The sequence below is a fragment of the Caloenas nicobarica genome, chromosome 14 (assembly GCF_036013445.1).
Source record: "Caloenas nicobarica isolate bCalNic1 chromosome 14, bCalNic1.hap1, whole genome shotgun sequence".
In the NCBI taxonomy this organism is placed as follows: Eukaryota; Metazoa; Chordata; class Aves; order Columbiformes; family Columbidae; genus Caloenas; species Caloenas nicobarica.
The window spans coordinates 2534767-2561286 of record NC_088258.1 but is presented as its reverse complement, the minus strand read 5'-3'; the positions used below and the strand labels follow the sequence as shown (position 1 = coordinate 2561286).

The 26520-nt window shown below is 47.4% G+C and overlaps 3 protein-coding genes across 4 annotated transcripts in view; 1 reads left to right on the top strand and 2 right to left on the bottom strand.

Moving 5' to 3' along the window:
* Positions 1-5888, top strand: part of EPN2 (epsin 2) — a 45426-nt gene extending 39538 nt beyond the window's left edge. For both annotated transcript variants that reach the window (XM_065644634.1, XM_065644633.1), the window contains one exon: positions 1726-5888. In XM_065644634.1, the coding sequence (XP_065500706.1) occupies positions 1726-2054 (329 nt within the window). In that variant the 3' untranslated portion in view covers positions 2055-5888. The remainder of the gene's footprint in view (positions 1-1725) is intronic.
* Positions 5889-12395: 6507 nt separating this feature from the next.
* Positions 12396-16591, bottom strand: B9D1 (B9 domain containing 1). Its single transcript, XM_065644771.1, has 7 exons — positions 16504-16591; positions 15340-15408; positions 15128-15239; positions 14962-15058; positions 14429-14491; positions 14072-14139; positions 12396-13906 (listed from the first exon to the last, which is right to left on the bottom strand). Exons 1-7 carry the CDS (start codon positions 16567-16569, stop codon positions 13764-13766), a joined length of 618 nt encoding a protein of 205 aa, XP_065500843.1. The 5' UTR covers positions 16570-16591; the 3' UTR covers positions 12396-13763.
* A 7208-nt stretch (positions 16592-23799) lies between these two features.
* CACNA1H (calcium voltage-gated channel subunit alpha1 H) overlaps positions 23800-26520 on the bottom strand; it is a 126599-nt gene continuing 123878 nt past the window's right edge. Inside the window, exon 35 of the mRNA XM_065645004.1 lies at positions 23800-26051. Within this exon, the coding sequence (XP_065501076.1) occupies positions 24897-26051 (1155 nt within the window). The 3' untranslated portion in view covers positions 23800-24896. The remainder of the gene's footprint in view (positions 26052-26520) is intronic.

The following is a 26520-nucleotide window of genomic DNA, read 5'->3' as shown; positions in this document are numbered from 1 at the left end:
TTTTGGCTTATTTTTCTTGATTACTTCAGCCAACAACAGATCATGACAGAGAGCATAGAATCATAGAATGTCCTCAGTTGGAAGGGACCCACAAGGATCATTGAGTCCAGCTCCTGTCCCTGCACAGGACAACCCCGCAGTTCACACCATGTGTCTGAGGACATTGTCCAGTCTCTTCTTGAACACTGTCGGGCTTGGGGCCGTGACACCTCCCTGGGGAGCCTGTTCCAGTGTCCAGCACCTTCTGGGTGAAGAACCTTTTCCTAATGTTCAACCTGAACCTCCCCTGAGAGCAGGAGGGGGAGGTCTCATGGTTTCAAGGCAAACTACCGACCCTGAACGCGCAGAGTTTCTTCTCTTGCGTCTGCAGCTGATCTGTTGGCTGAGCTTTGTTCAAGGAATTTTTCTTCAGCTTTTACATTTACTTTATTCAAATGATCTGTGTTAGAACGCTTTGGTTTATTCAGAATGGCTGAGGTAAAGCTGATTGATTGTCAGAACAGGTAAGATGTGAATGTGCGCCACCAGAAATCCCTTGAGGGAGGGTAATAGGGGGCAGGTTCTTGTGGGAGCGGGTGGGAATTGCCCTTTTGTTCGCGCTACAGCAGGCACAGCATCTGACAGCAGCCCAAGCTTCAGGTCGCAAACTCTGCAGTATCGTCTAGTGGGTTGCTGGTTAGGCTGTCTTGAGGCTACCATGATAAACTAGTTCTGATCAAAACACACTCTCAGTGTATTTTGGAAAAAAATAGGCTGTTGCAGTTCTCCTGTAAATTGGCCCCTGATAGAAGTGAGTCTTATAGTAGACTTGGATGGTGACACTAAATACGTGGAAGATATGTGTGTTTTTTAAAAGCTATTCATATGTAGTGAAACTTCTCTGTGAAGTGGTGAAATACTTTAAAATGCTATTCAGTATTTACTTTCTTCACTCTTCCAATGGAAAAAACCTGACAGTTTATTAAACTCCTTGGGTAGGAAAAAACCAGTAATTCTGAACAGCCTTGGCAGTGTTTAGCAAGAGGAAGTCTGTGTATCTGCCATTACCGGTTACTACAAAAAGTTTATAAGGGGTCACCGGGCCATCCGAATGACGCTATACATATATGGTAAAAGGAATTTGTAGTGTTGGCAGCAGCCCAGGGGACCTCAAACGCTGGGAAAGTTATTCGCTGCTTTTGCTAGCACCGCTGTAATTCGGAAACAACTTGTTTACTTTATGAATTATTGTCAAAACTCGGTGCCAGAAACATGTACAGCTTCTAAATGGAGTTGGCTGGGTGAGATCTTGAAGTAAACGCACGGATCTGCAGAAGCCAGATTGCAGTAAAGGAGTACGGAGAGCCTGCAGTTCTCTTCTGTAATGCAAATTTTAAGTAGCATTTAAAAAAAAAAAAGAATTAGTGATATGGATGTCACAGTTAGGCATGTTCCAGGTAACCAAATTTAGATCCTCTCTCTCTCCAGTGACTACTGTCAGGAGCAGAAACTTGGTCAGCAAAGGGGTGTTTTGTGGCCTTAGTAGGTTGAAGGAAACAGACTGTACGTGCGCACCAGCGCAGCCCCAGTTTGCTGAATGGCACTCACGCAGGTTTCTCCACAGGGTGTTTTGGGGCTGGGAGCACATGGGAATGTACAGAAGCTGCGTTCTTTGAGAGAAAAGACCATCTCCAACCCCTCATGTTCATGGAGATGCCATCTCTTTCCCCCTTCTCTCCAAACCAGGTGCCGCTACAGCACCGACTCCAATCAACCCCTTCCAGGTGAACCAGCCTCAGCCGCTCACTCTGAACCAGATGAGAGCGAGTCCCGTGATGGGAACCAGCCCTTCTTTCAGCGCCGTGCCGCCGATGAGCATGGAGCCAATACCTCTGTCTTCCATGGCCCCTGTGCCCGTGGGAATGGCGCCAATACCAGCGATGGGCACGCTAACGAGGATGGGCCAGGGGCTGAACGTGAGCATTGCAGGATCAATGACCCAACCTCTCCACAGTACGGGAATCCCACCGTCAGCCTCCCAGGCTACAAATACAACTAACCCTTTTCTCCTATAAAGACCCAATTAAAGGAACTTTTCTTTTCATAGTGTTTCCAGGCTGAAGTCTTTACAGCGCGATGAACGTGGCCTGTGTGGACTGAACGGTGTGTAAGAGACTTGGAAGTAGATTTGCAGTTTACAGTTATGATCTTTGAAGAGTTGTCTCTACTTACCAGTTAATCTAAATCTAGTCTTTGCTACAGATGGTACCTTACTTTGGCTTGTTGAGCATTACGTGAAATGTTCAGACTTTTCACCAAAGTTTAGATTCTGCCCATTTTGTTACTTTGTTAATCATTTCAATACACTTTCTAGGGAGAACCTGCCATTTTAAACTCCAGTTGGCTATTTTGTAGATGTCAGATGATGTGCTGGACCCTGAAATTATTCTATACCTGCATCTGTCACTTCCTATGCCCGTACAATAGACCTGAGATTCAGAGTGCTAGTGAATGTTTTGCACATAACTACACACAGTTCTAGACTGTTGGTTCACCCATAGTCCTTACTCTTAGAAGAGAACGATTCGGAGGGCCCAGGCGGCTGGTTTTTATGCATTAAACATTGCAACGCAAAAATCGCACTGCTTTCCTATCAGAGGTTTGACCGAGAAAGCAAGCTTGTCTCAAAAGGAAAAAAAAAAAAAAAAGAAAAAAAGAAAAAACAAAAAAAAAAGAAAAAACACAGATTTAAAAAAAACCCAAGAACATTCTCAAGTTGTCGAGTATAATGTGTGCTGTTGTATGCGGTGTTGAATTTGTACACTACTCTCTAAGGACTCCCGAGGAACTCTCTGTGAGTGGCATGCTGCACTCGTGCTGAGTGAGTGTCCTGCTCTGTGCTTGTCCAGTACCAGCTTCGTTTGGAAGTTTTCACGTGTATTTTGTTTTTATTTGACTTACAATGTGAGTTGAAAGAGGAGAGAAAAAAAAAAAATACAGCAAGACAACTTTGGATTCAGTTTCAACGGGGCAAGCTTTAAAACTAATTCAGGCTTAACCTTGCTATATGCAGTTATTCTTGTATACTTTTGCACATATTTTGTTTAGTACAGTTTCATATTTGAGTTTGCAGAGTTACCTAATAGTCCTTTTTTTGCTAATTTTTATAATGTGGTTCTTATTTAACTGTCTGGTTTTGATAGATTTATCCAGTCTGGCTGAAAAATTAAGATATTGGCAAATGTCATTTTTATGGTTTTAATGCCCTCTTATTTATGGTTTTAGCTCTTTGTTTCTGTAAAGAGAGTTTAAAAGGGAAGATTAACACTAAAATATTTACTTTTAAATGAAGTATTCATAATGCAAATCAAAACAAATTCTCGTGACTAATTATTTTTAGATGAATTGAATTTGAGCATAACGTGATTTAAGACTACATTAAAAAGAAAAAACACTAAAGTCGCCTTTCCCTTGATTTGTTCCCATTTTCTGACTGCCAAAACGGACAGACCTTCAGCCTTTATGAAGATCACAAGAGAGGCTGTTTTTTCCTTGTAATACTTCTTGAGATGTTAAAAATTCTCATGTACAAACACGACTCATTAATTTTCTTGACTAATTTTTCTTAATGAAAGGTGCGCTCCAGATTATTAACCGGTTCCACTTACAACTATTAATTGTACGCTTGACTTAAGACGGTTTTAACTTGCATGTCTGGACTCATCGGCACTAAACCGCGCTCAGGTTTCGGGCAGCGTTTCTGGGGGGAACTCGGTCTTTTCGGGGACGTCGGAGCAGCGTTGGAGCTCTACCCGCGGAAAGGGACGTCCCAGAGCTCGCTCCTGCCTCGGGAGCATCTCTTCAATGAACTGATGCATCTTGGTGGCCTTTCCCTGATTAGGAGGGGGGGAAGAAAAAAAAAAAAGCTGAAATAAATTGCCAGAGTTGTGTGTTGTGGTGAAATGATGCTGTGTGGGATGGTGCCTGTCGAGAGTTGTGTGCCACAGGAAAAGGGGCTGGTGAAGGTGGAAGGGACCAGGTTCTATCTTCTGGTGGGCAGGGGAGGCTGGAAGACTATCAAATCTAGGGTACAATCACAGGTTTGTAGCTGTGTAGGTCAGTGTAGCTCTGTTAGTACGCGGAATGCTAAACGTGTGGATGTTTCTATGCAGATTGTTCGATCCTCTTGACCGCTGTCGAACTCGCAAGTAGGATTCGGGATATTCATCTGCTCTTGTTTTTATATAGGAGGAAGGAGAATTGCTGTCCACACCCAGTATGTCTTTAAAAACAAAATAAAAAACCATTCATGTTGCCTTTCAGAGTAAGGAAAAATACTTTACTTTTTTTGTTGTTGTTGAAGTTATTGAGAAGCGTAGACCAGGAAGGGTGTGATTCTTGCAGGATGTGGGGGAAAGTGCTTTCCAATTGATCTGTGGCAAGATTTATCCTTCATTATTTTTTCAGTTTAATTTTATCAGCAGTGGAGTTGAAGTCACTTGATGTTTTTCCCTTAGTCTGTCACCTGAATGCGTTTGCAACAGTTAGATGGGGCATTGTCTGTTCAGCCAAAAAATTCTGACCACATCCTCTCGTTAAACACTAGAAAACTGTTTTTGGAGGCAAGATGGGGTTTGTTTAGTAAGTATTTAAAATGATAAAGTCATCTACAGTTCGGAGTCACCATGAATCGATATAAACATGCTGTAGGTCTGGTAGGGAGCCCGAGCTTAATGAAACTGCTGAATGGCAAATTGTTGCTTTTACCGAGCCACTTCTGTAAGAGCTGTATTACTTTGACGTTATAAATATATATATATATGTATATCGCACAATAAGCCATGACAAGGCACTCTGGAGAGCGATCAGCCCAGCCCGTGGCGCTGGGAAGCGTTAGGCTGGGGATTAACCGGGCCGAGATTCCCGGCCTAACCTGGGGTTTGCGGCAGGACCCGAGTATAAGAGGAGAAGCAGATGTTTTGGTAAATCCGCTGGGTTCCTGGGCTGGAGCCGCGGCAGCGACGCTGAGCGGTGGTTTCTGTCCTGGCCAGGAGGAGCTTCAGTTGTACCCAGAGTGGTTCATCTCTTTTTGTGATTATTTACCTGCTCTCCGGAATAATTCTTCCTCCCTCCTCGCCCTCCCGCTTCCTTTTGCGCGGAGGACGCGTGCGGATCCCATTGCGTCTGCTCTGGCGTATTTCTCCAAATGTGTTTCCCCTCTTTCCCCTTCTTTTCTCACTTGCAAATATTCAAAGTGCTTTTGATTTTTAAAAATGTTAGTATCCCGAAATAGCCTTACTGGTCAAATTGACCAAAGATAAAGTGTTAAATATTTTGTAAAAAAAAAAAATTAAAAAAAAAAATTCTTGGCATAATTTTAAACCCAAAATAAGCTCAGTTATTTATTCAGTTTTATACTATATAGAAACTAAACTACATTGAGGGGTCAGGGAAGGAAAACCGTGGTGGGTTGTGGTGTTTACAGTCTTTTTGAAGTCCCGTAGCTAAGACAACTATTGTTATCCATCCTCCCTTTTGCTGTTACAGTTTCTAATGTGTACTGTATGTATTAATATTGCACAAATTGTGGAGAAATCTATGGTTTATTTTTCACAGCAGAATCTCACAAGACTCGCTTCCTTTACAAGTGTTACAATTTAAATATTTACCAAACTGTTTTCATAATACTGGGAGCTGGCTGCTTTTTATGAATTTGTGCTGACTATTGACATTATTTACTGTATAAATAATTTATCATTTGTACTATTGTATCATAATGTCTGTATCTTTGTGTCATTTTTCCCAAGCGATGTCACAAACGTGATATTTAATAACGCCATCAGAACAGTGGAAAGACAAGGGGTTTGTAGGTGACTGGTCAGAATTAAAATTGTATTGCTTATATTCCAGCCGTGTTGCTTTTTCAAGACTCTGTGTAGCGTTTATATCCCACTCAAAAAACTGCCGCGGCCGTGCTTGAGTTAGTTTTCAAGAAAGCTGATGGGTTGATTGCCGTGATTTGAGGTTTGTGCTACGAGTCCGAGGTGCGAGGAGAAATCCGGCCGCTGCCGAGAGTGGTGCTGCTTGTACGTTAGCGATGTGATTTCTTCGCGTTCATCGCTTTCCTGGGGCAGGCCTTGCTCTTGCTGTGAGAAAGGAGAGTTTCTTATAAATCACTTATATCGGAATCCGTTGAGACCTTACTAACTCAATAAAAACGAAGACTTGTTGTGTTGCAGGTGGCTGAATTGCTTCTTTAAACCACATTATCCTTTTAAACGGCGCTTTTGGAGGGATGACGAAGCACCGTCTCAGTGGAGGCTTCCCTGGTTATGTCAAGACAGAAGTCTGGGCAAGGTCTGACTTCCAGAGCCGTCGGTTGTGGAATGAGGGTTGGGGGACTGTGACAAAACTGACTTTTTGAGTCTTCGTTCCCGTTTTTGCAGTAGTTGGGTCTTACCCTTCCCACAACTGTGGCTCTGCCCCATGGACCGAGCGGCTTCGCAGTGAGCCTGGCTCTGGCAGGGAAGCGATTGCAGCTACTAATTCTGGATGGTTTAATTGGAAGGTACTTCATTAGCAGGCTATTTCCAGAGCTACCTCTCCAGAGCCCATCCAGCTTTCCTGCAGTTATTGCTTTTTGCTGCCAATCAGACTCATCACGAATCAAACCCTTAATGCTGAAACTGCAGTGGTGCTCGAGGCCCGACTATCGGAAAGGCGGCCATGGGGAAAAAAAACCCCAAACCATCAGTTTTGGTTTCGGATGGGTGGTACAGAGCTGGCTGGGAGTGTTTGTAAACCCACCATCCTGGTTACACGAGGCCGACTCCACTCAGCTCTTTTGATTTATTTTGCTTCTGTGTTTGAGCTGGTAAGGAAAACAGAAAAACCTCCTTCGCTGTGCTGGTACCTGGTGCTTTTTGTCCCTCTCATTTTTACAGGTGATGCTGTCTGCTCCTGTGCTTTTCTCTGCGTGTTTATTGCTCCTCCGGACGGTCTCTCTTTTTCCGTGTGATCGGTACTTCTTCGCTGTCTCACTCTGGCCTCTTAAAATTGCCCATTATTAAAATAAAGCTGCTCGCTACAGGAAAGACTTAGGAAGGGAAACTTGTGCGATGACTCTGTGATGAAAAGGAGCTTGAACGCTGCAGACTGTTGAAGCCGAGGGGTTGCTGGAGGGAGCCTGAGCTGATAAAGCCTCTCATGAGAGATCTGAGCCTTCCTCTGCCATTGGGCCCGGGTTTCCTCTGGCTGAAGCGAGCTGGGATCTGCTTTTTGCGGAGGAAAGGGCCTGTCTGGATAAAGGGTTATCTAGAGGCTTGCGCTCATCCGCCCCGGTGTTGCCAAAGGATTTTTGCTGAACACGTACGTTGCCGTTGCCTCGTGTTTGCACTGGGCCAAGTGGTGCAATTCTGCTTTTCCGCTCGTTTTCATCGAACTGTGAGAAAATGGTTTGGCTTTGGCAAGACTTCTGCAACTGCCTGCAATCTGCATTTCGGAGAACAGACATGATTTATACAGCCCTTCACATTTAAAACTTCCTTTTTTCTTTTGAAGTTAGCTGGTATCTGCCTTCCACGTAATCTCCTCCCAAACTTGTGAGTTGGGACCCAAGTGAACGTGATTGTTGTAAAGGAAGGAGTTTGGTTGGGAGCTCAGGATTCTAAACAGCGGAGAGCTGGTGTTGTATGCAGCGGCAGCAACCCTGGCTCTTCATGTTTTCCTGGCGATTGATCGTACCCTGTAATTGTGGAGGACTCGAGGTTTCAGTGAGTGGAAGTTCCCTTTGGTGTTTGACATCCTGCCAATTACCCATTAGGGGGGTTCATTAGCAGCAGTCTGGAGATCGATAGGGGATTGGCATCCTACCAGTGCAACGCAACCCAGTGCTCTGCAGAGGCTGAAATAGTAAATTACGGATGGGGGAGCGGGGAGATACCTTTTGGGGAGCCTGGAGTGAGTAGTGAGACCCTCAGATATTTGGTAAATATATTTTTGAGGAGATTAGGGGAAAATCTGTCCTTTCCCCAGTGGGATGGGGCAGGGAAGTGGTGCAAACTGTAGTCCTGAGCAAACCGGTGACCAGCAGAATTGTTAGCTGTGATGTGTATTGAAATGCTGGTAAAAAAACCATTGGAGTGCAAAATATTTGCAAAGCACCTGAACATCTTCCCAACCACCAGAGCCGCTGTGGGTACTTGTAGCACATCCATCCCCAGGCCTGGGTGAAGTGCTGGGGGTGCAGGGAGCAGGTATTAAAAACTCATCTGTGGCTGTTTGGCAAACGCTTCTAAAAGCAGCCTGGACACGTTACCGATCTAATCTCAACACTTGTGCCACTGGTTTAGCAAGTGCGTTCCTGTTCTTGGGTGAAAGAAAATCGATGACATTTCAAATAGCAGGAACGCAGCAGTAGTAAAGGTGGAGTTTGTCTTCTCAGCTGCCTGCCTGCTGCTGCCTGATGTGAAATCTCTCTGGGACACGAGTGCTGCCTGCTTTGCGGTTCCGTTGCTGAAATACGTGCTGGGAGATCCTCACGAGCAGGTACAGCAGTGTAGGCTTAAGCCCTGTTTAAACAGATCAGATCTGAGCTCGATCCAGCCAGGCAGGGGCTAAAGTGGAAAATCACGAGACTCCTTCCTTGTGCATCCCCAGGATGGGAACATGGAACCCATGAAAATCAGGCCATGGGGTTCATGTTCTGTGTGAAGGGCTTTTTTCCTGGGGAATGACATTTTTCTTTTGGTTTAACCAAGCTGAAGGGAACCAGCTCTGCCTCGGTGTAACAGCACATATGGCCTAGGAGACCGTGGGCTGGCTGGGGTTGTGTTGGGTGACGGCGGTGGGTTTTTATTTCTTTTTTTAATGTCTTCAGTAGCAGGTCTGGCACTAAATGTAGTGATATTCTCCAAGGTGAATTTGGGTACTTAAGTATCTTGGCCTGAATAGAGGTATAAAAATAGAAGCCTACAGCAGTTTGATGCTTCTGCTGATCTTCCCTCTGAAGGAGGAGCCGCTGAATCACCCGCGCCCTCTTGGGAAGGGGGGTTGCGTTGCACCCTCGCTTCTCTGCAGCTCCCTCCTGGGGGTCAAGCCTGTATTTGGTGGCCAAAGGGTGATTTCTAAGAGGATTTGTGCCCCAATGATGGGCAGGCACTGGGAAGTTATCTCAAGCCCAGCGCTGGTAATCTGCTGTCCTTGTGTGAAATGGAGAAATAAACTCACAGTATACATTAATTTGGCAGCTTCTCTTCATGTGCTCCACAGCCTGTGTTAATGCTGCAGCGGAGGGTGCCGGCTGCTCTCTGCAGCCCGGCGGGAGCTGCGTGTTTGTGTCGGTTTTCTGTGTGCTGTGCTCCGAACGTGGAGGTTGTTTCTGGGTTTGCAACACCCATGAGTGGTGCAGCTCTGGGGGTTTGAGCTCCTCCGTGTTTGCTTCCCAGGGGACTCCCCAGCTGATGGGAAGAGCCTTGGGGATCCCCTGTGCAGCAAACACCCTGGGGATGAATGTCCCCTGCAGGGACACGGACCAGGCGGCCTTTGCTCAGCTCTTCGCCGTGTTCCTGCTCAGTTGTGTGGCCTGGAAGGCAGTAAGTGGCTGTTGGTGGCTTCTCCAGCCACGCCGCCGGCACAGCCTGGTGTGTCCTGGGCTCCGGGTGTCCAGCCAGGCTGGGTGGTGGCACAGGGCAGGGGTTCGTGGTGCTCTCATGGGGAGCTCAGTTCCAAGAGCATGTTCTAGGGCCACCCCGGAGGTGTCCTGTGTGGGCTCTGCTCGGTGCCATCTGCTGGCCCTGCTGGGCTGGACGGAAAGGACCCAGAGGTGGGTGGTTCTCAGGTGGTTCTTGTGGGTGCTCTGGGTCACTGGTGGTGCCTGGACAGTCGCACACATCGCAGCTGTGGGTACAGGCCTGGGTCTGTCGCTGCTTTTCCTTCTGCGTAGCCCCTACCTCCCACCCCTGCTGTCCTGTCCTACTGTCACCCCACAGACCCCTGGCCAGACCACAGATCCAGCCCTGTGTCCCCAGACAGCAGGTCCTGGCATGATGCTCCGGTGACTTTGGCACAAATGGGTCATCCTGGGGCTGGTTTGCAATGGGCTGAAATGCTGCTGGTGACAAGCCCAAGTAGAACTGGAGCTGAAGCTCCAATTGTCTTCAAATCTGGCTCTTCTGTGGTTTTGTATCTTATTTTGCCCCCCTCTTTTTTTTTTCTCTCTCCTTTGGAGTATTTTGCAGGCGGCTCCTGACCCGACACCGCTGCTGGGAGCAGTTGCTGTCAGCTTTAATCCATCTGCAAGACCTCTCATTTTCAGATGGAGACAAGTTCTGGCTGCTGTACTCCTGCTGTTGTAAAATAGCCTTGCCAGCCTCAGGACAAAGACAGTTTGCCAAGCGCTCGCTCATGCACAGATTCTAGTTTGGTCCCTCTCCCGATGTGGCAGCTCGTGGCCCAGGGAGAAGTTTGCCCCATGGTCTGGGGGCAAGGGGCAGCCATCACCATTGCATTGAGCAATTTTCCATGTAGAAACAGGAAAAACTTGGGTGTTTTTCATGCAGTCTCGTCAGCCAATTGTTGTTAGCAACCTCTAAAGGTTGAAAACTGCCACGAGAGGGCAGGAGCTGATGCTGCCGTTTCTAGTTTTGGCAGAAAGGGCTGCAAATCTCCGTTGCTAAGGGCCATCCAAACGTTTTTTTCTGGTTTGTGGAGGGTTTGATTCCCAAGCTGCTGCTCAGTCCATGTCCTTGTCTGTCTCCCTCCCAGGGTGACAGCAGGAAAACCCCCATGGGTGGGGGGTCCAGAGCTGCTCCCGACCACGTCCTCACAGGCTTCATTCCCCTCCAGCGGGTCTCACTCTGGTTTGGTGGCCTTGAAGCCTCCCCCTGTGTCAGGACACGTGTTGTGAATAAAAAGTTTTTTCCTGCCCGTCTTGAATTAGGAGGTTAATGGCCAATTTCACTGTCTGGGAGAGACTTAAGTGTAACGAAACAGGAGCTGCAGCACCAGCTGACATCCTCGTGCTGCCATCTGTGAGTGCTACACAGGGCTGGGAACTTAGTCCAGTTTTGAATAAAAGGGAGAATGATTAACTAATGAGCAGGGTGGTTCCAGCTGCCTGGAGAGTGGGCGAAGGGAAATTACTTTGAGCCTCGACTAGAGCAAGGCTGGGATTTGGCTGGTCTTAAAGCAAAGGCTCTTCTTAACCTTTAACACTGACTGCAAGGAACACTTACGGGTCATAAATCCCTTCCTTATTAATGTCACCCAGCAGCACAGCGTTGTGTCTGTCTTTAGTCCAGAGATTCTCTCCAGCGTGAAACAGCTGTAGACACTCTGCCGTGCCTGAGCACCAAAGACTTAAACCAGAGAGAGTTTTCCAGAAAATTAGAAAGGTAGCAGCAAAACTGTCTCTGGGAAGAGTGTGTGTTTGTGAGAGATATCAACAGTTCTCTCTTGGAACAAAGGAATGGCATTGAACTGAGGAAACGCTTAAAAACATCCCCGTGTCAGACCAAAAAGCTCCCACAAGCCAAACACAGGGAGGCCTTGAAGAAGGTACGTGAGGGTCTTAAAAACGTACTTGAAACACTGAGGGGGGAAAAAAAATGCCAAAACCCAACCCAGCCCAGAAAGAATAGGCAAAAAGCCCGAACAATGCAGGCAGCAGCATGGGATCTGCTTAGTCATGTATCTTAAAATACTGTTTTATGGAGTTCGGGATTATTTTTTTTCCCTCAAACCTTTGGTTTTCACGGTTTTCTTTCTTCTGAGTGTCCCCGCAGCTCGGCTGTGACTGGTGCCGCTGTGCAAACAGTCACTCTCGGTGCAGTGAACGTCCAACCACTCGTTTGAAACAGGAGCAATTCAGCAGATGGGCCGTAGCACCGCATGGCAAAGCCGCGTGTGAATAAACTCCCTGCGCCCCCACGGGCACAAAGTTTGGGCTTTATCTGGGTTTAACAAGATTCTCGTGACTAGAAACTCTGTTGTGCAGTTTTGCTCTAATTGGGGAGGCAGGTAACTGTGCTCAAGGGAAAAAAAGATATTTAAGCAGTTGTAGGTTTAATGTTTGCCTTTCAGGTATTTCAAACACAGTTATTTATCCTGCTACTGTAGCTGACTGCTTCCCAAATGCTTTTGAAAAGGAAACAAAATTCCTTGCATCTGCTCTGAGCCAACAGGAAATTCTTATTAGTTTGGATTCCAACGTGACTCAGTTCACAGATTACAACAGTTGCCAAAACAACTGGTGGAGGAGCTTACTGGAAGTGTCGAACCAACAAAAACAGGACGGGAAGAAAGTAAAAGACAAAAAAAATCAGCTGTGACCGTGTTTGGAAAAGTATTTGTAAATACTATAAAAGAAGCTAATGCTCACAGAAAAATTACAGTGATCACATTATCCTTTCAGAAATTATATTTATTCAATCACACTGCTCAGCATGAAATAACAACTGTCTCTGACTTTATTTGATACATGTCCTGGAGGCTCCGCAGTTCCTCTCCCTGTGTTATTACTTGTATTTCTACAGTTCCAAGGTCACTTACAGGGTGGTTTCACGCTAAGTCATTCTCACAGTCATCTCTTGGTACTTGCAGTCAAACACAAGAGATTACATGCCCAAATTTAAATATGACAGTGACTAAGCAATTAGTCATTTCATTGTAGCATACGCTGCTTTTGTACCTGTGAGAATTTCAGATCTGGGATGATTTAGGACTTAGAAACGTCTGCTCTGGTGCAAACAAATAAGAACCCAGCAGAACATCACTGTGCTGCTTTTTTACTGCTTTTCTTTTGATAAGAGAACCAGCTCAGGAAAGTCACGGTGCGTTATCTGTTATCTGTGTAATGTGCTGTCTGGACCGACTAAGCTGGGAGAAGCTCCTTTCTGCCCCTCCCTGCTCTCCTGTGCAGCTCAGTCCCTCTCCTACCTGATTTGGGGCTAAATGCTGCCTTACTGAAACTACTTTCTTTGCAGAAACTTTATTTTTAGTCAAGATCTGCAATTAAATGCTATTTGTCCTACCAGAATTTTTTTTTTAGTCTTCCTGAAGCTTGATGCAGAAAACCTGGAATGGAAAAGTCATCATCTTGTTCTAAATGCAAAAGCCCAGGTTGTTTCACTGAAAAAAAACCCCCAACAAACATGGAAAGGTTTGTTTTTACAGTGCCTGAGCTATTTTAATGAGTTGCACAAACTCTAAAGGACTATGTGGGGTTACAAAAACACCGTGCCGTTGCTTTTGCAGAGGCAAGCACATGGCACAGAGAAGTGTGTGTGCATTTCACTAGAATGTTTCCTGTTCCCTTCTTTTTGGAAGGTGTGGTAATTTCAATTTCCTATTTCTAACAAAAAAACAAACAAACAAATAAACAAATAACTTCACTAAAAAGAACTCAGTTTGCAATGGTGTTTTAAGCACAGGAAAACTGCTACAACTACAAACTTTCCTATTCTTTAAGTATATAAGTAGCACACAAAAGGCCGTTATAAAAAATATTTTGTTACAGATCTTATTTTGAGATAGTCTGATATTACTCATAAAAATGCTAAATCTTATCTGATGACATTAATTAACATAATACTTCAACCTGTATGCTTTCTGAAAGCATTATGCTCAGGTAATTATTCCAAAGCCTCACGGGCTTGTGTTTCTTTTGGAATAATGCTCTCAAGTGAAATTTTCTCAGTTTAGTCAACATAGTCATTTCCATTTGCCACAAAAAGCCCCTAAGTGTTTAACTTCTCTGTGAGCCATCGGACATCTCCGTTCCGAGTTCAATACTTGGGGATCCCTTCTGTGGGCACCAGGGAAGGGTTCTGCATGTCACTTGGGCTCATGTCGTAGCCCAACTTCTTCATATCTTTGGTCACCACGTTGAAGGAAATGGTCACAAAGCCTTGAGATCGCACCCTTGTTACTAGAAGAAGATGTAAATAAAGCTGGTTAAAGGAGGTTTTTGAATAGTTGTTGAACTCCTTACGTATCCAAGTAGGACTGTTCTCAACAGGAACAACTGGCCTTTTTTTCAACAGAAGTTAGATGGGCAAGTGCAGGTTCTGGTCAGGAGCTCCCAGGGACTCACCTTCTCTTCCTTCTCCCTGTGCCACCACTCTGGGGTCAGTGAATTCTGGACGTCTCCCTGTGAACCAACTTGGAGAAGAAAACAGAAAATAATTAATTGGATACATCCGCTAGTGTTTAGATTTGATACAGTTCATTATATGCATGTTAAAAAAAAAAAAAAAAACGGGAGGTGGTTAATGAGGCTCCAGCCTTTGTTTGCAGTAGGGTTTTGAAGACTGGTTCACTTTACTGCTGATCTACTTCGACCAAAGATAAGTTTTGTCTAAGGAAAATAAATGAAACCAATTTCATACACGTTATGTTAAATCCAAGAGCAAGAAGGACGTTTTTAAAAAAAAAAGTATTTAATTATTACCTTGTAAACTTCTGCAGCCTAGATGTGGACTCTGGAACAAACATGGCAATGGTTCTTGTGTGCCTAAAACAAACATGAGACACAGAGAACTTAAGAAGTGACCCAAACAGCACTGGCAAGATTTTTATATTTATAAAGGTACCAGAATTTCAGATACATCAGACCACTGAACATCTCAAAGTATAATACTTCACTTTCCACTAAGAAAGGGTTTGTTTGCATAGGAAGAGTGTATCTTCCTGAACTTCCAGTAGTGGGAATGAAAGCTTAGCACGTGCTGAGAGCGATGGGGAAGAGGTAATGTACCGTGCCTCACGTACCTGGGCTTTCTACATGCCCATTTTGACTTTACAGTTATCTACAGGATTACTGAAAATTATTTAATAACCAGGGGCTGCTGCTAAAAAATCTATGTTATTTGTACCAAACAGATAAGACATGATAAGGAGATATGGGAACATTTTTGTTTCTGAAACAACATAGTAACTGCAAAAAAAAAATCTGTTTCAGGCCTGGCCAGGTTGTCACCTCACCTGCCGGGTGTGAAGGGAACGTGAACAGCTCCATAGCCTCTGACCACATCGTTCCCAAAAAAGTCCGGTCCGTAGACGCTCACCACAATCTGTGGCCCTGCAAACAAAGTGGGTGTGAGAGAGGTGCCCGGTCTGCACGCCAGATCCCAGCTCCCAGAGCACTCACAGCCCGAGGGGTTGGTGCTCTTGAAGGTGATGTCGATGGGGAAGTTCCAGACGAGCGTGGTGGGCGAGACGTCGCTCGTGGAGGTGATCTGGGAGATTCCCTCCTCCAGGCCCTGCGGGGAAAGAGGGCACGAGCCAGGGGCTGCGCTGAGCCCGTGCACACACACTGCCAGAGGGTCTGGCTGGTTTCAGGGGCGCACGACAAGGTCTTACCGCTGTGGGGACCCAGTCCTGGCCATAGACGAAGCAGAACTTGCAGTAGAGATCGTCAAATCCGGGGAACTGCGGGAGAGAGTGAAACAGAGAAATAAACTTAACAGCAGAGTCAGTTATACTGTTAAGCAGCATTCTTTATTTCATCAGTGCTGGGGATCATCCTCCATAAGTGCTCCAAAGGCCGGATGCTCTTGCATTGCTTATATTCACATAATTATTATTTATGCATTACAATTTTTGAAAATTTTGACATACATCTATACTAAAAAAAATTTATTAATTTAGTTATAACTGTTTAGTTTCTTACTTACAATACATCTATTAATTACTAGTTAAATATAAACTAAGCACTCTGCTTCTAAACAGTGTATTACTTAATCTTCTGTCTCCCTCTTGTCATGCAGAAGGATCTAAAACTTGAAAAATATCCCCTCATTTTGCAGGTGGTCAGAAAGCATTTATCATGTCAATTGGCTAATGATGGGTATGTCTTTTGTAACTTAATCACAGTATACATTAATTTAGCAGCTTCTCTTCAAGAGGGGATGTGTTGGTGGGAGCTGGGGAAGGGGCTGGAGCACAAGTGTGATGGGAGCGGCTGAGGGACCCGGGGGTTCAGCTGGAGAACAGGAGCTGAGGGGAGACCTTCTGATCTCTGACCTGCCTGAAAGGAGCTTGGAGCCAGGGGGGGTCGGGCTCTGCTCCCCAGGAACAAGCGCCAGGACCAGAGGAAACGGCCTCAAGTTGCGCCAGGGGAGGTTGAGGTTGGATCTGGGGAACAATTTCTTCCCCAAAGGGCTGTGGGGCATTGGAACAGGCTGCCCAGGGCAGTGCTGGAGTCACCATCCCTGGAGGGGTTGGACAGACGGAGATGAGGTTCTCAGGGACATGGGGCAGTGCCAGGGCTGGGGCAGCGGTCAGACTCGATGATCTTCCAACCAAAACGATTCGATGACTCCGGCCGGGACCGGGCTCTCTTAGGGAACCGAGGCCCGGAGCAAGGCCGCGCTACAGGGCCCGCGCCGCTGAGGCCCCGGCCGGGCTGTGTCCCGGGGTACCGGGCTGTGTCCCGGGGTACCGGGGTACCGGGGTACCGGGGTACCGGGCTCCCCGCCCCTCCGGGGGCCCGCCGCCGCCGCCTCCCCGCCCCGCCGCGCTCACCTGCCCGCTCTCGATCTGCCCGTTCACCGCCAGCAGGAAGACGCTGGGGCCGCCGGCGGCCGCCATGGCGGGGCCGCGCCGCTGCGGGGGGCCGCGCTCGGCCGTTGCCATGGATACGGACGGGGCGGCGCCCGGGACACAATTCCTGGGCGGGCGGCGCTTCGCGGAGCGCCCGCTCTAACGGGCTTCCCAAACGCGGGCGAATCGCCCCAAAACGCGGGCGGACACCCCCGGCAGCAGCCGTAACCCCCTCCCCTGCGCCTCTCGAGCCCCTCCATGGCTGCCCCACCAGGCCACCCATGGCCACTCTCCGCGTTTATTCTTCATACTGAGGAGAAGCTGCTAAATTAATGTGTCCTGTGATTAAGTTGCAAAAGACACACCCATCATTAAATAATTGACCTGAGATAAATGCTTTCTGACCACCTGCAAAACGAGGGGATATTTTTCAAGTTTTAGATCCTCCTGCATGACCAGGGGGAGACAGAAGATTAAGTAATACACTGTTTAGAAGCAGAGTGCTTAGTTTATATTTAACTAGTAATTGATAGATGTATTTTAAGTAAGAAACTAAACAGTTATAACTAAAATAATTATTTTTTAGTATAGATGTATGTAAAAATTTTCAAAAATTGTAATGCATAAGTAATAATTATGTGAATATAAGCAACGCAAGAGCATCCGGCCTTTGGAGCACTTATGGAGGGTGATCCCCAGCGCTGATAAAATAAAGAATGCTGCTTAACGGTAGAACTGACTCTGCTGTTAAGTCTATTTCTTCGTTTCATACCACCTCATATTTTAACCTTTCCATATATATATATTTTCTTTTTTAATATTAAGAGCCCAACAAGCTCTTTTTAAAGCGCAGCCAGGGGCTGGGGCCTCCTCCAGGCCTTGGCCACTAGATGTTGCTGCCGGCCGGGCTGAAGCGGCTCCATCATCACCATAGGCTGTTTTCCAGGGAAATAAGGCATTTGGGATCGGGGAAAATGGGGCATTTTGTGCTTTCTGGGGAGTTGCCCTTGTGAGCAGAGGGAGAGGCTGGCGGGGCCCTTAGTGCCCCAGGTGATGGTTCCTCTGGGTGCACATCGTTTCTCGTTAAGTCTGGACGTGGCCACACATATGGTGGGAAGGTAAATGGGATGGTGTTGGCTTAATTAGCCTGCTCTAATTAAAAGGAGGGGGTGAGTTTTGTGAAACGGAGAAATTGCAGCAGAGTCAATTCTACCGTTAAGCAGCATTCTTTATTTTATCAGTGCTGGGGATCATCCTCCATAAGTGCTCCAAAGGCTGGATGCTCTTGTGTTGCTTATATTCACATAATTATTACTTATGCATTACAATTTTTGAAAATTTTTATGTACACCTATACTAAAAAGAAATTTATTAATTTAGTTATAACTGTTTAGTTTCTTACTTAAAATACATCTATTAATTACTAGTTAAATATAAACTAAGCACTCTGCTTCTAAACAGTGTATTACTTAATCTTCCGTCTCCCTCTTGTCATGCAGAAGGACCTAAAACTTGAAAAATATCCCCTCGTTTTGCAGGTGGTCAGAAAGCCTTTATCATGTCAACTGGCTAATGATGGGTATGTCTTTTGTAACCAAATCACAGTATACATTAATTTAGCAGCTTCTCTTCATTTGTGTGTAAAGAAGGCAGACGAACGCGCTGAGGCTCTGCAGAGCTGAAACTGCTGGGTTTTGCCGACCAGGTCTCGCCGTTTCCCCGCAGAGGTTCGATGTGATGGTGCTGGGCCACCAGCTTCATCCCTTCGCCTCCTTTCTGCATCTGAGACGATGCTCCCCTCGTTAGGAGCGACCTGAGGGGTATTTAATTACCCCCAAGATACAGCCTTGTGTGTTGAGAGGGATGTGTGTTTATAGTGGACTGAAGGTAAAGATCCATTACACTTTATGCTGAAAAATACCTCCTGTGTTCCACTAGATGTATTTTCTGGCAATATCTATTTCAACTAGATTTTTCGGGTGGTTTTTTTTGGTTGGTTGGTTGGTTGGTTTTGTTGTGTTTTTTTGTTTGTTTTTGTTTTTTTTATTGTTGTTGTTGGGTTTTTTTGAATGTTCAGCAAACAAATTGGCCAAGAGAAGCATGGGAGAAAATCAGGAGGGATAGGAGGGAATGGCTGAAACTTTATCCTTTCTCCCCCGCCCCTCAGAAATGCTTTGGAAAAAATAATTCGTTTGAACTGAAAATTATCGGGGGGGAAAATAAACCAGTTCTTGACCAGCTGTCCGATGCACCTAGCAAGGCTGTATAACTAACACTTTACTTGGCTACCAGCTACCTAAGAGCCAATTCTAGGGGGTTTTTCTTGCCTGGCAAGTGATATACAGGTGCTGGAGGAGTTGATATCAGCACCAGGAGACCTTGCCCATGACAGGGAGAGGTCAGGGTGGTTATTCGGCAGCAGTGAGTCATCTGTACCTGTCTCCTCCTGGTCATAACGAGACCTTTTTTCTCTCCTCCCTTGCGTGCCAGTCGTGTTCTAATTAGCTGCATTTTTAATCTTTATGAGTAGCATGAAATCCCAAGCAAGGAAGTGTTGGAAAACTTTATTAATGATGCATCAGAGAGTTTGATTTCCAAGCACAATGAAAACTCGCGGATCGCGGTGGCTCCACGGGTGTTATTTAATTATGTTGCTGTTGTTTCTCTTGGCCGTGTGAAATGCTCACCTTTTCTCTGGGACCTGCCCTGAGCCTGTGATATGTGAAGGGACGGAGGGGAATCCTCCCTGGGGTGTTCGGGGCTCTCCTCGTCCTGGGAAAAGCTGTCAGATGGTGACACAGCCGCTGGTGTGTCCCTGGTGCCCATCACCCCGTCTCTGGGCTCCTTTGGTGTAATTGCCATAACTGTAGAGCTCTTGATGCTGCTGTCGGGGACAGAGAGCGCTGGAAATTCCTGTGCTGCAGGGAAATACCAGAACTCAGGTACTTTGTCCCCGTTACGTCTTTAAGAATGATTAAACCAACCTCAGGGCTGATTTACAGTTTCTAACCAGCGCCCGGGGAAGTTGGGCGAGACAGAAGTGACAATGCCGTGGCACAGCGGAAAAGTTCATTTTTGATCCCAAATATTTACGATCAACACCTGCTCGATGGCCGGTGCGATACATTTTATGGTGTCGTTAATCAGCATTAAACCAGTTTTATTTTTGGACTGTTTGCACAGCGCTGCCTGACTCATCCTGGCCCTTGGAACAGCCTCGGCTTCTGTGGCCGGAGCAATTCCCTCCCGCTGCTCAAACCAAATCGGCCTGGAAGGACGATAATTCTCCTGACATCCAACGACACAGCGGCGGAGGATGTTCTTGCTGTAATTCTTGCTGAATATGTTTTCCCAGACACTTATTTTAGTGGGAAGGTAATCGGGCAAAGGCAGGTGGGGTGAATATCTGCATTATGTGTCTGAAGGCTGCGAGGCAGCGGGGAAACGAGGTGCGAGGTGGTGGCTGCACCAGGAGGGTCCCCGTCACCTCTGCCGGGACGGGGGGACACATCGTGCTTTGCAACCCAGGCGTGAACCCCAGGAGCTTCGCTCCGTCCTCAGCCCAAGCGCGTTTTACCAACGTCCCCCGAGAGCAGAAAAGCCGGGCAAAAACCCAAAGCGGACATTTCAATACTCGATATTCTGCTCCCCCCTGTTACGCTGGGTAATTAAGCAGGTTGGGGTCCAGCTCTGATGCCCCCGGCAGAGCCCCGCTGGGTACGGGCGGTGTCGCTGCCAACCTGCTGTGAAATGCCCGCTCTTCTATGAAAAATCAATTTGTATTGGCACTTGTTACCATTTGTGAGATTTTTTTTTTGTTGTTGTTGTTAATGAGGAAAATTAATTAGTGCCTCGGTCTGAGCCAGTCGGAATAAATTAATGTGCTGGCAGGAAGGGGGAGAGGGCGAGGAGGGCTGGGGGAGCTGGTGTCCGGTGGGGTGTGTGGAATAAAGGCAATAATCAGGCTCTGGGGGGGACAGGGGAAGGGAAGCTGCGTTTTTTTGGGGGTGACTGGGGCGGGAGGGCCCCGTTGTGCCCCGGCAGCTGCAGCAAACCCCGGAGCCGTCACCACGGGCCTTCGGCAGCTTGTGCCTCCGAGTGGGGCAAGGCAGGATAAAAAATAAGCTGTTTCAATCAAATATTCAAATAATTAATGTGGTTTCTTTCCTGCGGTGTGACCTGAGGGTCGCTGGCATTTCCTCCTTTATTCCTGGGCAGCAGAGAGACATGTGGAGATGCTTAAAAAAAACCCCAAAAAGACGCAGAGATTTCAGCCCCTCGGTCGGTGCTGCTGGTGTGTGGCTCTGGGAGGCTGCGCTAAAACTGCTAATTAAACCCCCTCGTACGGAAGACGCGATGGCCCCAGCCATTAAAACACAACCACGTATTTAAAGCGTAATAGAGAGGGTTTAATGGATAAAGTCAATTTAATTATTCATCCTAAGAAAGCTTGTACAAATATCGAATGCTTATTAGTATTCATGCGACCTGTATGATCTCGCGGCACTGACAGATTAAAGGTTGTCTCTGATTGCACTGGGATGGAGTCAGATTGGGTTGTGTTTGGGTTTCTTTTCTTTTTTTCTTTTTTTCTCCCCAGCCTGACTAAGAGAATTTCAGATCGATGCCGTCTGAGATTTAACCTTGATCAGAGACCATCTGAAGGCTCTTCAAGTCACTTAGAGCTGGTTTCCTCTGCCCCTTCCTCAATATGATCGTTTTTAATCCTCATTTGATCCCGGCTCCTCAAAAGCTGCTGAACTGGCTCTGGGCAAGCCTGGCCTAACGCTGCGTCCCTGTGGTTTTGCTCTAACTGGGAGCGCTGGGACAGAGTCTGGTGACAAATGGCTGAATTGGCATTAAAAATGCAAAATAGAAATCGATCCAATTAAATAATGACTTGCATTTACCCGCTGCTTTTCACTTTTCACTGATCGTAAGCTACGTAGCCTTTGTATGTAACCCTGGTGGAAATTGCTTAACGTGGCAGAGATTTGATCAGCAGAAAAACGAACCCTGGTGATGTGATGTTCCTCCGTGCGGTTGCTCATGGGCAGGTGTGGGCTGAGGACACGGCACCGGGGTTTTGTGCCCGTACGTCCAGGTGATTGTCCCCGGAAGAGACATCAGGGAGCAATTCACGGTCACTAGCTGGTCTTGGAGAATTCAGGTGGATTCTCCCCACACTTGTCCGTCAGCTGCAGATGGATCGTGGCTGCAGCGCACGCCCCTCGGCCCCCCATGAGTTTGGGGAGATACTTTGGGAAGGTGCTGGGAAAAGGCTCTTTCCTTTTGTCCCCACTCCGGAGCAGGAAGGAGCAAATGTCTTTTAAAGTTATTACTTTTTTTTTTTTTTAAAAAAAGCTTTATAATTGAAGTTACAAATACTTTTTTTTTTTTTCCCAAAGCTTAATAATTGAAATTTAAAAAACCAAGAGACTTGCCCTCCTCTGCTACCCCCGGCAGCAGGACAGCTCCTCAGGAAGAGCTGCCTGATTTTCTTCATAATTATTATAATAAACTCCTTCCCTGGCAGCAGCTTGCTCAAAAAAAAAAAAAACCCATTTTGGTTTCAACAAATTACATCTTTATAAAGGAGATGGTTCATAATATAAAACCCGCTCCTGGCACTCGCTGTGTATTTTGGGTGCTCGCCACAGGTTTTTCGTCCTGCAGGACATGCCCGTCCTGTCCTGTCCCTGCTCCTGGCCGGGTGACAGGCAGAGAGAGCACCTCTTCTTTTCCTCACTTTACATTTCTGCTAGCATGAAATAAAATAATAATAAAAATAAATGGCCCCTTGGCTGCTTTTTACCCAGCTGGAGCCTCATTTAATCCACTGCAAGCTGTGGTTCCTGCTGCAAAATCGAGGCTTTGGCACCTGCATGTTGATGTCCCCGATATTCAGCCAGCTCACACCAATGTGGTGCTGGCCGTGGCTTGGGGCCACAGGAGGGGAAAAAAGGAGAAAAAAAAAAAAAAAAAAAATCTGAATTAATCCTCAACATGCCGCTGTGTCCTCAAACCCTCTGACTGTGCCACAAGCCACCTCTGTCACCACCAGCCCCACCACCCCGCGGCGAGAGGCTTTTCCTCCAGCTCCGGGGCGCCAAGAAGGGGGATTCGGGTGCAGGGGATCGTTCCCAGCAAAACGAAATAATTCCAGCAGTAATTACACCCTGAGCAGCTGCAGGTGCAGCCTCTCCCATCACCCGCGGACACACCGTGACGTCCCGGGCAGGATCCAGCCCACGCCGGGGACTTCACCTCCTTCCTTCCCATCCATCTCCTGCTGAAACCGCAACACAAGGAGCTCATCGTCATCCCCAAAGCGCTATTAATAGTGACTTTTATGGGGCTTTTCTGGAATTCCTTGCTATCCCACCGAGACAGAGTAATTATTTACAATAATCCCAATGACTCTTAATTACAGCGGCGCGGGTGCTCGGCGGCAGCGGCACGAAGCTGCTCGACATCTGGCGGCTCTTGCGGGGAGGGACTCGCCGAGCGGCTCCCAATGCCACGAACGGCACAAAGTCAGGCCAGGCTTCCAGTTTATACAGTTTAATACATGTGAAACAAGATACATTTCCTTTAGAGTAATGGATGCATAAATAACAGAAGATATATGTGAATGCATAAATATGAAGCGGCATGGAACGAGCCAAACAAAAAGACTGTTTTAATTTTTTTTTTTAATATTTTTTTTTTTTCCCGTTTTTGTCTTTTTGCCGCCAGCGCCCAGTGATCCGTCCTCGCGACGGAACCGTTGTTGCTTTTATTTAGCATCAGCTTTCCATGGTGAAGCTGTCCCGTGGTGACAGGGCCTGGATGAGGGGTGGGGAGGGGGCAGGGACCCCAGGCTAAAAAAAAGAAAAATCAATCCCAAAAACTGCAAAAAAAAGACAAGGAAAAAAAAAAAGAAAAGCGGTGTTAACAGGTGACCTGAATTCCTCCAGAGGCTTCTCCGTGGGAGCTGGTGACGTGTCCACGGGGGGTGCGGAGGGGAGGCCGACAGCGAGAGCGCGGGCGGGACGGTGACGGTTTCGGAGGCGTTTCTGCTCTGAGGGGGACAAACCATGAGCTGAAAGGCTCACGGAGGGCATCACCTAAGACAGCTCTTTATACCTTTACATACTGTATCAATAATTTACTTTGAACTGCAGTAAACAAAATACATTTCTTAAATAATTTACTATTTATTTGTTTTTCTTTTTTTTTTCTCTCTGTAAATTTAACTTTTTCCTTTTTTTCATTTTTTTTTTTTCATTGTAACACAAGAAACCGTGTTTGTGCACATTAGTTCAGATTATTGCGACATTTAACCTGAATTTCAGTTAAAAAAGGAAAAAAAAAAAGCAACAGGACAGTTGTACAGACAGGAAGAATGAATAACTTATTATTGCACTGGCTACAATTCAGTAGTGATTTGGTTTTTTTCTGTAGGTAGAACAACCTCTAAAGTACAAAAGAAAAATGAGAGAGACGTCTAAAGCATCAGCTGTGAAAAGAAGCTGGTGGGATGATGGTGGAGGGAAGGAGAGGAAAAAAATGAAAGCAAAGAAAGAAGAGAAACATTTGGAAAACAAATGGCTGGAATAATTAGTTCCACGTAAAACCCAAGAAAACACCACCCAGTTGCGGAGTCACATGTAATGCAAAAACCAGTATCGTTTCTCTATAAAAATATGTGCATTATGAAGAGAGAGTTTTTGTGGGTATATTTTTTTTGTCTTTTTTTTCCTTGTTTTGTATCTCACAAATACATTATTTCTATTTATATAACTGCTGATATACAGACAATATACAGCTCCCATCTCCTGGGCACTCCTGCGGAACGTGACATCTCCAAAAAGGTGCCTTGTTAAAAGTTGAGCATCTTTAATAAAAACCCAAAGCCAACAAAACAACAAAACCCAAAGAGAATCCCCCAAATCCCAACCGCCACCACCTCGAACCCGAATCAATGTGATTGAGGCCACGGAGCGGGGTGGGAGGAACAAAGCGACCCCCCTGAATTGACTCCACCTTCCCTTTAGAAAAAAAACCCCAAACCGCTTTGCAAATCTGCTCCCCCCACCCCAAACCCCATCACTGTTTCATCCACCTGTTTGTTTGGTTTCCTTTAAATTTTTTTTTAACTCCTTTTTTTCTGTGTGTGTGTGGGTGTTTTTTTGTTTGTTTTTTTTTTTTTTTTTGCAAACCTCCACAGCGCTTAAGAACAAGTGACTGCGAGAAAAAAAAAAACAAAACAAACGACCTAAATGAACGAGAGAGCAGCCACCCCCGGACCTGCGGCCACTCAATCCCTTCAGTTCGCAAACCCACGTTGGTGTCAAGCCCTTGAGACCCCCCCGCTCCCCCCTCCCAGTCAGCTATACTGGGTCATCTATGTCTTCTTCTGTTGCGACAGTCACGGGGACCAAGTCCTGCTTGCGGAGGGGGCTCTTTGCGCCGCCCAGGAGCTCTTTGCTTTTCTCGCTGTTGCTCCACTGAGTTTTTAAGTGATCCATTTTTTTCAGTTCGGAGGCGCCGGGGTCCGGCGCGGACTGTCCGCTGTCCAGGAGGAGATCCGAGAGGCTGCTCGAGGAGCTGCCGTCCAACTGCTCGAAGGAGAAGTTGGGGATGGTGAGGTGCTCCCCGCGGCACGGGGGCTGGCCCCGCCGCTCCGTTTTGGAGCCCGGTTCCCCGGGCTGGCTCTCCGCGAGCTCCAGGGACTCTCGGTACGCCGGGAACTCGCAGGACGGGGTCCGTCGCCGCAACATGCTGTTCTCGGAGGGTTTGGTGCGCGAGGCCGCCCCGCCGTCGTCCTCCATAGGAGGATCTATAGAAATGCAGGGCGGGCTCATCTTCTTCTTCCTCCGGGCTCCGTGGATGTACTCGGACTCCGTCTGAATGTGGGCAGGGGAGCGCTGCTTGTCCTCGGCCGCGTCCTCGAAGTCCCTGTCGCCGATGGAGGGGCAGATCTCGATGGAGTGTCGCCTTTGGTCGTCCGCCCAGCTGGGCTTGGTGAGGAAGCCCTTCGGATCGATGCTGTAAAACTTCTTCAAGTCTTTCTCCTTGTTGCTGCCCCCGGAGAGGCTGGTTGTGCTGCAGTTCTTGAGGGGCGCTGGAGATGGGGCTGGGGAGACGAACGGCGAAGTCGAGCGGCTCCCAGCGTTCGAGTGTTCCCCTCCCCAGTCTTTGGCCGAGCTGTTGATGTGCCGAACCTCCTCGTCAGCCAGGTCGGAGGACTCGAAGAGGCCGCCGTCGGGGCCGGGGTGGCTGCTGTCCGGGCTGGGTGGCCGGCTGGGGACGCCGTGCTGGCCGCGGCTGTGCTTCCGCGCCAGGGTGCCGGGGTGGCGGTGCGGGGAGGCCGGGGGGGACAGCGGAGGGGTGCCCGGGAGGGAGGCGGCTGTGGGATGGTGTGGGCTGGGGTTGAAGGTGCTCTGAGGATGCTTTGGGGACGGTAGCGTCTCTCCAGGCTCTGCTTGCAGGCTGTCCTTGCGCTCTGGAGCATGCCCGTCCACGGAGTCCGTTCGAATGGCCTCCTGGAAGGTGAGGCGAGAGAGAGATGGGGAGAGAGCCTGGGGATCTGCTGGGCCAGCGGCACTGCCGGTGATGGAACATGGCATGTGGCAGAAGGGTTGGTGGGTCTAACGCACCCCGCACCACTCCATCATGCCAGCCCCCGTCAGACCCTCCCTCTACAAGACACGGTTTTATCAGCAGACAAACCCACAGCCTAGATATGCAGGTCTTTTATCTGTGGGGCCCTTCTGCGCAGGCTTGGCTTGGTCTAAATTAACACCAAATCATAGAATCGTAGAATAGTTTGGGTTGGAAGGGACCGTCCCAGCCCCCCCAGTGCCCCCCCTGCCATGAGCAGGGACATCTGCACCAGCTCAGGTTGCTCAGAGCCCCGTCCAGCCTGGCCTGGGATGTCTCCAGGGATGGTTCATCCACCACCTCTCTGGCCAACCTGGGCCAGGCTCTCCCCACCCTCAGGGGCAACAATTC

Coding starts and splice junctions, on each gene's coding strand:
- B9D1 (XM_065644771.1), bottom strand. CDS start 16,569: ATGGCGGCCGCCGGCGGCCCCAGCGTCTTCCTGCTGGCGGTGAACGGG. Junction 15,240..15,339: donor AGGACTGGGTCCCCACAGCG/GTAAGACCTTGT, acceptor CTTTCCCCGCAG/GGCCTGGAGGAGGGAATCTC. Junction 14,140..14,428: donor AGGCTGCAGAAGTTTACAAG/GTAATAATTAAA, acceptor TTCTTCTCCAAG/TTGGTTCACAGGGAGACGTC.